Source organism: Hyperolius riggenbachi, chromosome 11 (genome assembly GCF_040937935.1).
Source record: "Hyperolius riggenbachi isolate aHypRig1 chromosome 11, aHypRig1.pri, whole genome shotgun sequence".
NCBI lineage: Eukaryota > Metazoa > Chordata > Amphibia > Anura > Hyperoliidae > Hyperolius > Hyperolius riggenbachi.
This window is the reverse complement of record NC_090656.1, coordinates 199,760,272-199,775,079: the sequence shown is the minus strand read 5'-3', so window position 1 is coordinate 199,775,079 and position 14,808 is coordinate 199,760,272. Positions and strand designations below refer to the sequence as shown.

General features: G+C 45.3%; 1 protein-coding gene across 1 annotated transcript in view; it reads left to right on the top strand.

Annotated features, from left to right (window-relative positions):
* The first annotated feature begins 837 nt into the window (after positions 1-837).
* IPO7 (importin 7) overlaps positions 838-14,808 on the top strand; it is a 73,790-nt gene continuing 59,819 nt past the window's right edge. The window contains 1 exon segment of the mRNA XM_068260931.1: positions 838-1,063. Within this exon segment, the coding sequence (XP_068117032.1) occupies positions 980-1,063 (84 nt within the window). The 5' untranslated portion in view covers positions 838-979.

Here is a 14,808-nt window from a genome sequence, read left to right as displayed (position 1 = left end):
CCCATTTCAAGTCAACCCACAACATCTCACTAGGATTAAGATCTGGACTCTTCATTTCTTATGCTGGTGACAGTGGTATAGGTGGAAGAGGAGTATTGTGGTATATTAGCGATGGAGCTATAGGGAACAGAATATAAGGGGAGTTGGGTTACCCTGACCCTGGAACAAGGCTGTGGGGGGTTAAGCTGGTGACGGGCATAGGTGGCCATGGAGGATGGTTGTAGATATGAGATCAGGAGGTACGTCAGCAATGGAAATATAGGGGCAGGAAATAATGGCAGTTGGCTAACCCTGGCACAAGGCTGAGAGGGCTTATGTTGGTGATAGTGGTATTGGTGGCAGAGGAGGATGGTGATATTTGGCTAGGTTAGAATGGGGGTGAGGGGGTACAAAATTAGTGGTGGTTCTACAGGGGGTAGGATATAACGAGATGTTACCATAGCACTGGAAGAAGGCGGAAAGATGATATTTTAGTGACACTGGTAAGGACAACATGTAGGTTATCACGAGAGCGGCTATAACTGGTGATGGTGTGAAGGGAGGGGCTTATAACCGTAACAGTAATATTGATCATGAGGCTACGCTGCGTGGGCAATATGATGAATTGCAGACACGTGACACACCGGCCTAGGAAGGAAGTGGCATCCCATAATCCTCCACTTTCTCAGGCAGTGCAGGAGGCGGAGATAGGTCGCCTCGCGCGCGAGTCACTACGACGTCCTACCTGGGCGGAGACCTGGTGATGACACAACGATGCCAGGCGGGGATAAGGCGGGGCTGCCTTGATCTCTCTGAGAAAAGGGAGGGCGGAACACAGGGGGGCGGAGGAAAGTGGCACGTCTATGGGGAAGTAGAAGGGGGCAGTTTCTTCTATTACGTCTCCCGACTTGGGGCGGGGCCAGCGGTGACGTCTCCCGGCTCGGCCTGGCGCTCTGGTCTTCCTGTGCGAGGCGGAGGTCGGAGAGCGGGAAGCGGCGCCATGGACCCCAACGTTCTGATCGAGGCCCTCCGGGGCACCATGGACCCGGCGCTGCGGGAGGCTGCTGAGCGGCAGCTGAACGAGGTGAGAGGAGGGCAGGCGGCAGCGAGAGGCCTGCAGAGCCCACCCGGCACGTGTCACTGTGAGGAGAGCGCGGCTGCAGCACGTGTCACCTCGTGCCCGGCTCCCCTGGTAACCGGCCGGCCGCGCGGCGGTTATCAGCAGAGAGCGGGTCACGTTCTGCTCTCTGGTAGCAGCACATGTCACCCCGTGTCCATCTCCTCTGTCAACTCTGTGCCCGTCGGCTCGCTGGTTGCCAGGGGAGACGGCCAAAGTCTGGTCACGTGTGTCCCCTGCCATGCTGTGCATCCCCATAACAGGCTGTGTAGAGAACACATAGACACGTACATACACTGTGGTGAAGATTTATATTCTGGTAAGGCAGCTCAAGGGTAAAGTGGAGCCCATAGCTGGCAATCAAACTTGCCGCAGCAATGGCAGTGTTAACTATGGTTACTGATGGTAACAACTCTCTGCTCCACTTCAGTTACCAGCTGTCAGTGTAGTAAACTGCTTGTAGTGAAGATGACTCCCTTAAGTATATATATTTTATTTATTTTTGGGTAAAAGGTCAAATAATTCCTCTTGGGTGGTTCTCTGGGATCTAGTCTACTTAGGGGACGCAGCATGAAACAGGTGGTTTTGTTGCTGGATGCTGAAAGTAGGAGCTGCTATAGTATGTGCTCTGCACAAGGGTAATTTGGGGAAATGGTGATCGCCTGAGCCCAAATTACTTTCTCCCAGTTGCTACGGCTTGGAGGGGGGAATAGTATTTAACACCGCTAGGTATTTGAGCGGCAGCAGGGTGAGCCATCAGTCAGTGCTCCCTGTGCCCTGCTCACCGCTAGGGCATTAATACGTATGTACCCACCAGGAAGCCTCATGGGGAAATTCAGCTAATGTGATGTGGTGGACAGCATCCTCCTGAAATGCTAGGTTTCTGATAGGTTGTGGGAAAGTAAGCTCTTACTATTCAGCCAATTACAAGGCTTTGTACTTTAGAGGGTGCTGTGAATGGAGAACTGTTTCCTATGAGAATTACTTCCTGGTCCCCTAAAGCAGACTATAGTGTTGTGCTCTAATTTTGTGTACTTAGAGGATTCTGGTTGGCCTGTGACCAGATGAATCCTCTTTCAGGGACGTCTAGCTGCTATTTATTTTATTTGTTTTAGTATTTATATAGCGCCGACATATTACGCAGCCATGTACAGAGTATGTTGTCATGTCACTAACTGTCCCTCAGAGGGCGCAAAATCTAGTCCCTACCATGTATCGTAGTCTAGGGCCAATTTGGGGGCAGCCAATTAACTTATCTGTATGTTTTTGGGATGTGGGAGGAATCTAGAGTGCCTGGAGGAAACCCACGCAGTCTCGGGGAGAACATACAAACTGCTTTCAGATGTTGATTGTCTGTGCAGGATCACTTCCAGCCAGAGAGGGACTTGCTTCTGATGTGCTCAAAAGATAGATCCCTCCCCGGTTGTGGTCTGCACAAAATCTATATAAAGAAAACAAAAATAATCAGTGTATAAGCACAGCAAAGTGCTGACATTAATCTCTCCAGCCGTTGTGCTCATGCTGCTGTGCTCTCTAAGTGCCTGTAGTGCCCTAGCAGCATGTACTCGCTCACATATCCTACTGGTTCATGGGGCCACTATTGGCACTGGGAGATAACAGTGCAGAGGTAGGAGCATGCCAGCTGACAGGGTAAGTGAGAGTGCTTTGCTACACTCTGCATAGGGTGCTAGGAAAGGCCCAGTGGGAATTAGCAGGGGGACGCGTCACTGGCTCTAGACCCAACTGCATAAATAACATGCACCTGATTGACCAGCAAAAAACCCCAAAACTTTTGGCTGCTAAAAATTGAGATTGGACAGCATGTTCGGGCAACCATCTTGGATAAATGCCGCACAGTGTATGGGAACCCTTAGTCGTCTTAGAGTAAATTGATCATCTCTACTCTTCTTTTTCAGAAAGTCATGGAAGGGGGGCATCACCCTGGTAGTTTGGGATACGCCCACTCTGTAAAGCAATATTGATGCCTGTGACTTTAAAGTGAACCTGAGACCTAGGAAGCAAAATGATCTATACTTACCTGGGGCTTCTTCCCACACCCTGTAGCCTGTCTGCTCCCTCAGTCTCTGGTCCCGTCCATTGTACTGCTGTGAGGCTTGCGAGCCACTATGCATTCACTGTCCTGGTGGTGCGTAGCTGGGAGCATTCTGGACAAGTGAAGTTAGGCTGTGAACTGCACATGCACCGAACCAGGGCTGTGCCAGTCAGTACAGAAGTTATCCGACTCCTCGGTTTATAAAACCTTCAACTCCAGGTACCAAAAAATTGCTCCGACTCCACAGCCCTGCACAGAACGCTTACTACTATGGTAGCATGATCAGGGGTTGTAATGCCAGGACAAAGCATGGCACAGTTGCCCGACTCAGCCAAGTCATAGAATTTACAGAGCTGACAGCGGGAACATAGAGGGAGACCTGGTGAGATACGAGGGAGCTAACTGGGCGATAGGGATCTGGAAGAAGCACCAGGTAAGTAAAATACCTTTTTGTTGTGCACTTTCAGGTCCATACACTCTTATTTTTGGTTTTATATATACAATCACTATGCATTGGTCATTAGGATGGCAGATCAGGCCATGAACTTTGGATGGTTCAGTGGAGAGGAGGGTTGATGGAGTGGCATGTGAACAAGTGCGCCCCCCCCAAAAAAAAAAATCTCAGTTGAGGCAGTGCCAAATGACCATCTTGGCTGAATAGTGTGTGTGTGTGTGTGTGTGTGTGTGTGTGTGTGTGTGTGTGTGTGTGTGTGTGTGTGTGTGTGTGTGTGTGTGTGTGTGTGTGTGTGTGTGTGTGTGTGTGTGTGTGTGTGTGTGTGTGTGTATGGGGGTTTCAGTCCTGGATGCAGTGCAGTAAAGCCTCAGTCACACTTGGTTCCTGCAGCACAAGTAATGTTATGGGATTACTCACACTGCAGGTATTGTGAACAGCATTTTCCCAGGGAATGTCTCAATTCTCATTTACTGTAATGAGCATTGCAAAATGAAATCAACAAAAAAATTGTAGAACGCAGCAGAATTGCAATTGCTAGGTGAGTGTGAATGGGGACCAAAGAGGACTAGGAGATGGCTCAGTGGCTGTATCACAACGGTATCAGATGGCAAAAACTAGTGTTTATCAGCATGTGATTTTGGTGACCCAGCGAACAAAACCTCATAGAGAAATTCCGGTAATGCGATTGGTTGCCGTTTCAACAGCCCAATACAATTTTTAGACTTTAGGATTGCCCATGCAAAAAAGTTTATTCAGACCCCTTAAAGAGAATCTGTATTGTTAAAATCGCACAAAAGTAAACATACCAGTGCGTTAGGGGACATCTCCTATTACCCTCTGTCACAATTTCGCCGCTCCTCGCCGAATTAAAAGTGGTTAAAAACAGTTTTAAAAAGTTTGTTTGTAAACAAACAAAATGGCCACCAAAACAGGAAGTAGGTTGATGTACAGTATGTCCACACATAGAAAAATACATCCATACACAAGCAGGCTGTATACAGCATTCCTTTTGAATCTCAAGAGATCATTTGTGGGTTTCTTTCCCCCATGCACTGAAGTTTCAGGCTGCTCTTTTCTTCCTGCAAACAGCTTTGCCCTTGTTTGTAATTCCTCAGTATGTGAAAGCCCAGCCAGCTCAGAGGACGATTTATCCAGCTTGTAAAAAAGAGAGAAGCTGCTCTAATCTAAATAACACACAGGCAGTGTGCAGAGAGGGGCCAGGAAGGGGGAGTTCATAGCAGAACCACAACACTGAAGAACTTGGCAGCCTTCCAGACATAGGCGACAAGTCTGACAGGGGAAAGATACATTGATTTATTACAGAGACAGTGATAGTACAAAGTGCTGCAGTAAGCCCGAACACATTAGAATAGCTTTTGGAACTTGTAGGATGATAAAAAACAGGATGCAATTTTTGTTACGGAGTCTCTTTAAAGCTGACCTACGTTCCTCCAGGGTTATGTGTACCACGTGTTGAGAACCTAGGAACTAAGGAATGCGGATAAGCTTACCATGCACTAGTAGATTTTTCTCACACACTGGTAAAAAAAATCTCCCTGATATTGATCTTTTACTGGGTTGCAACACCAATACTGATCAGGTTTCTGCAGAAATCCATGTTCATCGGAATGCCGCTAACTTAGTACTGCTTGATGTGGCAATCAATCTCCCACACATCAGGAATAGTATAGATATTCCTAGTCAACGGTTCAGACCTATTTAGTTTACAGTCTTAGTTCTAGGTGATAGGAATGACTACTTCAAGAGAACCTGAGAAGGGGTGTAATCAAAAAATGTATTCATACCTGAGGTTCCCTCGCCGCCATACTCCGCTGCCTGCAGCCCCAGCAAATTGCTCCGGAAAGTCCTCCAGTCCAGGGCAGACCATCGGGAGCTCGCACAGCCAGAATGTGTCTGCGTTGACTGGATGACTTACATGGGCCAGCGGCGGCGGCGAGGGAGCGATCAGGTTGGAGGAAGCCCCAGGAATGTATAATTCTTTTTATTGCGCCCAATCTCAGACACTTTAAAGTATCCATTCAATGCATATTCACTCATAGGTATGGTATACAATCAACTTTGTCATTAATGGGTACCTTTAGCTAACTTATTACTTACCCCAGTCGTCTACTGCTGTCTCTAGTCCAGCCGTCAGATGTTCATCTGCCAGTGACCGAACAGCCGGTGGCTCACTCGCTTGCTGTGGAAGTACATTTTGATTGGGTTGAACATCCCGCTGAGTAGGAAATCGCCCAGTTGACAATGGCTTTAGGGCTTTGTGCAGACTAATGACTTCTGTTCCATCAGCACAGTCTATAGCAAAACATTTCTGCATGCTTTTATATTAAAGGCTAAGTGAATTTACAAGGCAACTTAATTTTCCCTGGCTTTCCCAAGAAACTGTAGAGACACTGAATATGTCTCTATGAATCTGTGGTCTCCTGGAGGTCTACTGGTTCCAGCTACATTCATTGCTGCCCCGTGGCCAGCCTCATACTGCCGCATGGACTAGGTCCTGTCTTGCTGACGTCATCAAGCTGGTAACAGGTCCACTTTGCAGTACGGGGGTTGGCTGCGGTGCTGCACAGTGTTACTTCCGGATTTCTGATCTCTGCAAGGAGGGGTTGAGGGGAAACCACTACACCACTAGATACCAGGGAAAAACTATCTCTCATTTAGGTGTAATAGGGATAAAGTTATTGCTGATTAAATGGGGTCATAGCTAAAATGTCAAATCTGCTCTGGTCCATAAGGGGGAAACGAGGTATAGATGTGAAGTAGTTAGGAGAGATTTCCCACAGTACCAAGAATGAATGTTTGGAGGAATATTTAAAGTATGGAAATTAACTTGTGATGACCCAGAACATGTATGATTTATGTAGAGCAGGTGTGATTCACATGCTGCTGAAGCCAAAAGATCAGCACGACAGCCTAGCTACTTTATTCTTTAGAAAAAAGATAAAAAAAATTCCTTGGTATGCTCACATCAGCCTTCTACCGGTGTAGTGGAATCTGTGGGCATAATGTGGTGCATGCACTGCCACATTATGCGCACATTCACCGGTGCAGTGAAGCATACTTTGTACTATTATGATTATTTAGTATTTAAATAGCGCTGACCTCTTTTGCAGAGCAGTACAGAGGGGCTCACAATCTATCCCTGCCGTAGTCGTATGTGTTCAGGGCTGTGGAGGAGTCAGAGCAATTTTGGGTACCTGGAGTCGATGGTTTCATAAAATGAGTCGGATAATTTTTGTACCGACTCCACAGCCCTGAATGTAATGTGTAGTGTGTGTATCCTAGTCTTGGGCCAATTTAGGGGGAAGCTAATTAACTTAAAGCGGACCCAAACCAAAAAATGTTTTAATTCAAAATATTTAGATGCACCACTCTGACACATACAAAGATAAATAAACACTCCTTCAAGCCTATGAGCATTTCAGTGCATGCTTTTCACCCTTCTCTTTTCATAAATAGGGTTATACAGGTGGCAGCCATTAGCAATTCCTCCTTTGCCAGACATTCCACCAGTTTGCCGGATTCTGTCCTGGCAATATGAAAGGAAGGAAGGGGTTCCTCCAATAAATGTAAAATATTTTATATTTGCCATCATGCATCTGAAAAAAGGCTGCTATTTATTATAATTTAGAAAATAGATTTTATTTCTGTAATCTTGTATTTTTAATTTGGGTCCACTTTAAATGTGTTTTGGCATGTGGGAGGAAACGAGTGCCCAGAGGAAAGCCACGGGGAGAACGTACAAACTCCTTGCATATAGTGCCCTGGCTGGGATTAGAACCAGAGACCCAGCGCTGCAAGGTGAATGCTATCCACTACGCCCTGTATGCATCTTGCTATGTTTATAAGGCACATGGTTGGTTTTCCCTGTATTACAATCCGGATCTTGTGGATAAGAAACTCCCCACTGTAAACCTAGCCAGAAAAAAATAGACAGCCTCTGTAGTTCTCTACATACAAATGTCCTTCTTCCATAATTCTTCCCTTTACAGTTGGTCAGTAGGTTGTGGCTGGTGTTTCCATTGTTACGAGTCTGTTGTTAAATGTAACTGGATATGACAATTCTTTTATGAGCTGCCAAAACTACACCTGTAGTGACGATGCAAAAACTGAAGAGCAAACAGAGTGAGCAATGTCTCCTCGCAGACTGGCCCAGTCTGCAGCCTCTTACATACTCGCACATACTCACTCAATGGTTAGGGATAGAATCCATCCACACACTAGGCATAGATTTTTAGCATGAAATGAACAGTCGTGCACTGTGCAGTGCAACGCAAAGGGCTTTTCTGCTGCCAATTTATCTTTTGCCATGGGTGACTGACTAGGCATCGTTTTTCTCAGATTCGAACAGATTGGATACTGAAGGGTGAGGTCTAGTTTATGGCCACCTTTGCATTCCTGATGTAGAACTTGGTCTGACTCTTTTTTTTTTATATTTAGTGTGCTAGGCGGCGGGATTAGCTATGGCATCCACATAAGGCCTGGCTCACACAGACAGTAATGTGGTGGTAAATGGCCTCAGTGCTTGTAGTTAATACACGCTGTCCATATACCTGGATTAAATCGTGCATGAAGAATGTGTAATAGAGGAAGAATCCCCTCATTCTCATGCAGAGTACCTGCACACCACTCTTAAGCTGAATACTCGCCTCCCGAAGCAAGAAGGATCCCAGCAACACCCCACGATTAGTTCCCTGATCCACCTTCCTGCCGGTGGTTATACGCGGAGGAGAGGTCGAGCGATTGCCACTGTACTTATCCAAACATCATTTATGAAATCGTGCACCTGTACCCATGTCTCAAGATCATGGAAACGATCGCTCCTTGTTCACCAAAAATGCTGGGCATCGAAAAAGTACGGCCTTAATATGTACCCAGTTACTCGGCCTTTTTTTTCCCCCTAATAACTCCACTAAAGGATTACCACTATTCAAAGCGCATATAGAGGTGTTTATTACCAGCATAGCATCAATGCAAAGCTAATACAATGGTTGAAGGAGGTCCCATCTGGTCCAGAGGCCCCGATGCGGTCGCAACCTCTGCATCCCCTATTGCTACACCACTGATAAAATACCCTTTATATAGACGGGGAGAGCAAAGCAACAGGCAGTATGGCGCTAGATACGATATAAGGTCTTCTAGGGGTGTCTACTGTCAGGGTATGTTCTTCACTGCATGCTCTGGTTATCTAACATCATTACACTCAACAGAAGAAATACACTGTAGTGCCGTTTTATATATATATATATATCTTCTGCTAAGTAAAATACCCTTTGTTACATGCTTTCAATCAACAAAATTGCTATATACAGTATGTTAGAGGGGTAGGTGTCAGTGGTATCATAAACGTGTCAGAAGGTTTTTGTACAGACTCCATAGCCCTGGTTATCATGGTCACTCTCCACTTCGTGCTGGAGCGATCCGTACTGCGCCTGGGCAAGTACGGCTGTGCCTATGCAGTAAGCCAAAGTCGCTTATACATGAGCGCTCTGTTCAAATATGTAGGTGCAGCCGTACCTGCGCAGACCACACATGCATTGAGTGCGGTCATGATCATGAAGCGGGCCCCGGCAGCAGCAGTGGTCTACAGGAGGATGTAGTAAACCTCTGGAGGATCCGGAGGCCCAGGGCTGTTGAGTCGGTACAAAAATCATCAGACTCCTCAGTTTATGAAACCTTTGACACGAGGTACCCAAAATTGCTCAGACTCCTCGACTCCGACTCATTGTTCTGAAATTTTTTTTATTTTTTTTTTTACAAATTCTATGGATTTGGTTCAAAAATAATCTGACTACAACTCCTCAGTTGAAACCAGCAACTCCCCAAATTGCCCAGACTCCTTAGTCTAATACATACCAGAGCTGTGGAGTCAGTACAAAAATCATCTGACTCAGACTCCTCTTCAGTTTTATTAAACCACTGACTCCGCCTCCAGGTACCCAAAATTACTCCACTGTGGAGTGCTGACTCTACAGCCCTGCGGAGGCCTCACCTGAGATGAAAGAGTCTCGGGCTCCATACTTACCTGTGGCTTCCTTAAGCCCCCTTGAGGCCGCTCATCCCTCGCCGTTTCCCCCGGGTGGCTCCTGTCACTTGCAATTCAGCCCGTAAGCCTGGCAGTGTTGCGCATGTGTGGCCCTGTCAGGTGCACTCCTATCCCTGGGAGAGTTCTGTGCAGTATTACTGCGCAATCACAGAACTCTCCCAGCTGCAGGAGCGAGGCGGGGGGAGCGCGCAATGAAGTGCAACTCGGCCAGGCTTTCGTGTTGAATTGCAAGTGACAGGAGCCACCCGAGGAGACGAGGGACGAGCGGCCTTAAGTGGGCTTAAGGAAGCCCCAGGTAAGTATGGAACCTGAGACGCGTCACAGGTTCCATACTTACCTGGGGCTTCCTTAAGGCCGCTCGTCCCTCGTCTTCTCCCCGGGTGGCTCATATCACTTGCAATTCAACACGAAAGCCAGGCCGAGTTGCACTTTATTGGCTCAGGTACACTTTAATTTGTAGTTTTGGACTGCTTTCTCTTATCAACCCCCCTTGTCTGAATGCCACAGCATATAGTTTGCATTAACCCTTAATGCAAGTTGGTATTATTAGCATCTTGTTGTCCAAATCTGTGGTCTGGATGTAATCAGTTAAGATTTGTGTGTAGATGCAGTTTGCTGTGAAGTCTACATTGATTGCTGGTATTGGTGCAGTGAGGATCTTGGGGTCTGGACAAGGGATCGGATGGGAGAGTGTTTCATGTGGTATTGTAGCAAGAGGAAAAACTTTGGGAAAGTGGGCTTGTAGAACCGCTTGAGTGCAGCATGAAAAGTGAAAGAGCTTGTTGTTGGCAGCAGTCTGGTGTGAGTTTGCTGGATCAGATCAGCCTCATGTTGTCCTTCCTGAGTCACTTCCTGCTCATAAATCTCTCATAGATGACTCAGTGTGATCCGATAACAGCATGGCTTGCTGGTCATCATTCATGTGTCTTCCAAGTCCTCAGATGTGGGGCAGCCAGGGCATCCTCCGCTGGCCACAGGCCGCCACTGCAGTTCTTCTGTCTTAGTAAACCTCACACATGGGTTTTCGTAGTACTCTATGTAGTGTGGTTTTTTTTTTTTTTTTTTTTTTTTTTTTTTTTTCTTTTGCGACGCAGAAGTTTGCAGTTGATATGGGAGTATGTTACCTTGTCATTGTAAAATGAATAAAATTCTAATCTTCTGTCCCCTATTGCCTGACACAAAGTTCTGCCTTTGCTCCATTATGAGGGAGGCATGAGTGTTCTGGACGGCCTGATCTTTATTTGCAGTGCTTGTTAAAAGTTTTGAACTTACAGGAAGAAAGGAGCAAAAGTACAATTTGGAGTCTCTAACGTCCACACACACATTGATTAGTTTTAGGCAATGTGGAGATGGATGCAGAGAAGGGTATAAAATCGTAATTTTGTTTTTAATTCTATAAATGCAGTGTTTGACCCCTGATTTACCTACTGAAATTATAACAGGTGGTGACATTTTTAGTCCCTGTCAGGTGGTCCCTGTGGAATGTTGACTGGGTTCTAAAGCCAGTAAAAAATATACTTGGTTTCTGTGAATGCTTGCTCTCCCACAATGGTCTCTCAGAATGAACTGTTAGATCTATCTATCTATCTATCTATCTATCTATCTATCTATCTATCTATCTATCTATCTATCTATCTATCTATCTATCTATCGTAACCAAGATCCCCTGTCACTGTTTTCCTGGTGTGTGTGTATTCTGGGGGGGGGGGGGATACGTTTTTAGCATACGCTGGTAAATCCCTGAAATGACTGGGCACAGGCTCATTTGGCAGCATGAAGTGAGGATGGCACTTTGGATATAATCTCCCCTTGTGTGTCTCTGGGCTTCAGCTTGTGCAATAAGTAGCACTTGTTGGAGACTTCAGAGAGACTGGCTGGAATGTCCCATATTCCAGGAATTTGGATGGAGCTTGGCTAATGTCACAGAGGGCCCGTCACGCCCCATTTTTCTTTTCCTCCTTCAGAAGAAAATTGTCAGAAGTTCTGTTCTCTCTGCTCACAATCTGGCCCCTTTTTACACACACAGAGGCCTATTTATAAATGCGTGAAATTGATCTGCGCTGTTTCTATGGGAAATGTTAGCAAGAGAAGTTGTTGTGCTGCTTCAGGACAAAGATGTAAGGCATTTCCTCTTGAGACAGCTAATTCCAGTGCAGCGCAGAGCTGTGCTGATAATTTGAGTGCCGTCATAGGCCGTAATGAGAATCACTTATACAGCAGTACTCAATGACTGATTTGGGCGCTGGCGATTGGTCGAATATGTCCCTCTACCCCTTCTCACCACCTACCCCGGGCTATAGTGGGCTGCACTGAGGTGGGTTTTGTGTTGCTTTAAAGTTCAAACTTTAGGAAACTTAAGTGTATTAAAGCCCATCTTTAGCACCAGCCTTCTACATCAGTCAGCTACAACATTAAAATTAACCATGGGGGTTATTTAATATGCTTGATTACCCCATTAAAATGGCACCTGTACCGGAGAAAAATAAATATACTGTAATGTGCAGCAAGTAAAACATCCGTTCTTCAAGCTGATCTTTTGGAAGCCTGGGCCATGAACTGAACAAAACCTTTGTAAAGCGCTTTTTTATCGCAGCACCCAAAGCGGATAAGCTTGTCTCAGTACATAGTGATGTGTTACAGGGAAGAGTTATGTGATCATAAATGCCAAACTAAACAGGTGGCTTTTCAGTTTTGATTTAAATGTTTCCAGGATTGGGGCAGTCTTAAAGAGGAACTTCAGCCTAAACAAACATACTTTCATTAAGTTACATTACTTATGTTATTTAAAAGAACAGGCAAATGTTTGATTTCATAATGGCAGCCATCTTTTTGGTTGTAATGAGGTGACAGGGAGTATGATAGTTACAACTGTCTTGTGTCCTGATCACCCCTCCCAGTTGCTAGGCAACGTGATTAACATAGCAAATCCCATCATGCTCTGCACAGCATCAGGGAAAAAAGCCCGGGCTTTTTTTCTTTGATGGGTGGAGCTTAGATAAAAATACAGCAAAAAATGATGCTTTGGTAAGAAAAACAAAGTTCTGATGCTGTGAAACTGTTAAAGAAACACCAAGCCTTTTCAGTTCTGCTGAGTAGATTTTTAGTCCGGAGGTTCACTTTAAGTTTGGCAAGGTATTCCATGGAGTTTAGGACAGCATGACAGAAAGCTCTGGCTCCAAAGGTTTTTAGTTGCACTCTGGGGGTGGTCAAGTTATTGGATCCTTTTGGTCTTAGGTTGTTGGAGGTGTGACATAGTTGCCAGAATTCTTTAGGTAGCACGGTGGCATAGTGGTTAGCGCTCTCGCTTTGCAGTGGTGGGTCCCCGGTTCAAATCCCAGACATCTGCAAGGAGTTTGTGTGTTCTCCCCGTGTCTGTCGGTTCCCTCTGGGCACTCCTGTTTCCTTCCACAACCCAAAAACATGCAGAGAAGTTAATTGGCTTCCCCTAAATTGGCCCTAGACTGATACATGCACTACACAACACATACATAGACATACAGTATAACCATGGTAGGGACTAGATTTTGATCTCCCCTGAGGGACATTTAGTTCTGTACAACACAGGGTAATATGTCGGCGCTATATAAATACTTAGAGACACTGAAGCGAAAAAAAATGATATAATGGATTGGTTGTATACTATGAATAATTACTAGAAGATTAGCAGCAAAGAAAATATTACTATATTTTCAGGTATATAGTGTTTTCTAACATTGCATCATTCTCGAATATGTGCAGATTACACAACACTCTGCATTAAAAATGATTCTTTCAGAGCAGTCTGTGAATTAATGACCTTTCTGGCAGATAAAAAGAAAACTGTTCACTTACAGTTGAGATAAGTCAGAAGACAGCCCTCTCCACGACTTTAAAAGTTTTTTGGCTTTTTTGCATAGAGATAACTGGAGTTAACTCTTCCTGTACTGGAAAAAATTACACTGATGTATCTGATCTTAATGTTTTATTTCTTAGCTGTGCTACACATACAAATCGTCATAATATCATAATTTTTTTTTCACTTCAGTGTCTCTTTAAATAAGGTATCCAGGACCTAGGTCACGTAGGGATTTGAATGTTGGCATGCCAATTTTGAACTGCGTTTCTCTGTGGGGTGTTTCCGTTGTGCAGTGGTTAGTCAATACTAAAATGGACCTTTAAAAAAGCACCACAGGGGAATTTTACTGATGCCCCAGGCTTATTGCTGCAATAGGAGAGTGTAGGCTTGTCTGCTAAGCTGATCCTACAGAACTGCTGTAGTACAAATTGTACATAATGTTTCCAATTAGAAAGGGGTGTGTCTGAACAGTGTAATGTAAATTGCTGTGTAGTGGCTGACCACTATCCACCGAAAGCTCCTATAATGACCATGTGAGAGTCAAAACTGGACAAGTACAGGGATGGAGGAAACTATTTATTTTGGCCTTCGAATTCCTTTGATCTCAATCCAATGCAGCTTCATTGTGATGTGCCAGCAAAACAACTCTGATCCTTGGAGCACCACCTCACAACTTACAGGACTCGGGTCTGTTAACATGCCAAATGCCACAAGACAAGGGGCTGTGGAGTAGTGTCCAAACTTTATCCAACTCCTCAGTTTGATTCTTCCAACTCCTCTAATTTGCATATAATGTTGTTGATTGAAATTATGTATCTTAAAGGGCATTTCATCACTTCCACAGCTTAGAAGTTTTAAAGCTATATTAAAATGGCATCTGCTATTGGGAACAAAACAAATCTCCTGGCCAGGAAGCTGGCAAACTACCCCAGCAGCCATCCCAGCCTGTCCTTACTAACGTGAAAGCTCTAGCATGTCGTCTGCATAACTCTGACTCAAGGTACTTAAAAATGGATCCCGACTCCACAAACATAACGTCACAATAGACCCTGCAAGGGATGCAGCTGCAGCGGGGCACAGAAGCCGCAGGGGGCCCCATGGGGGGAGAAGTTTATTTTCCCTGTCCTGATAGACTGATAACTAAGGGCACGGAGAGAGAAAAAAAACCTTTCTGCACAATTGTTCTGACTGCTCAGCCACTGATAAGGAATCCTACAAAGATTAGTAGACTGTCCTATTCAGCAGGCTCTTGTGTACATTGCTGCTCTAAGGGCTCTTGTCCACTATGAAATGCGATCGCAATTTC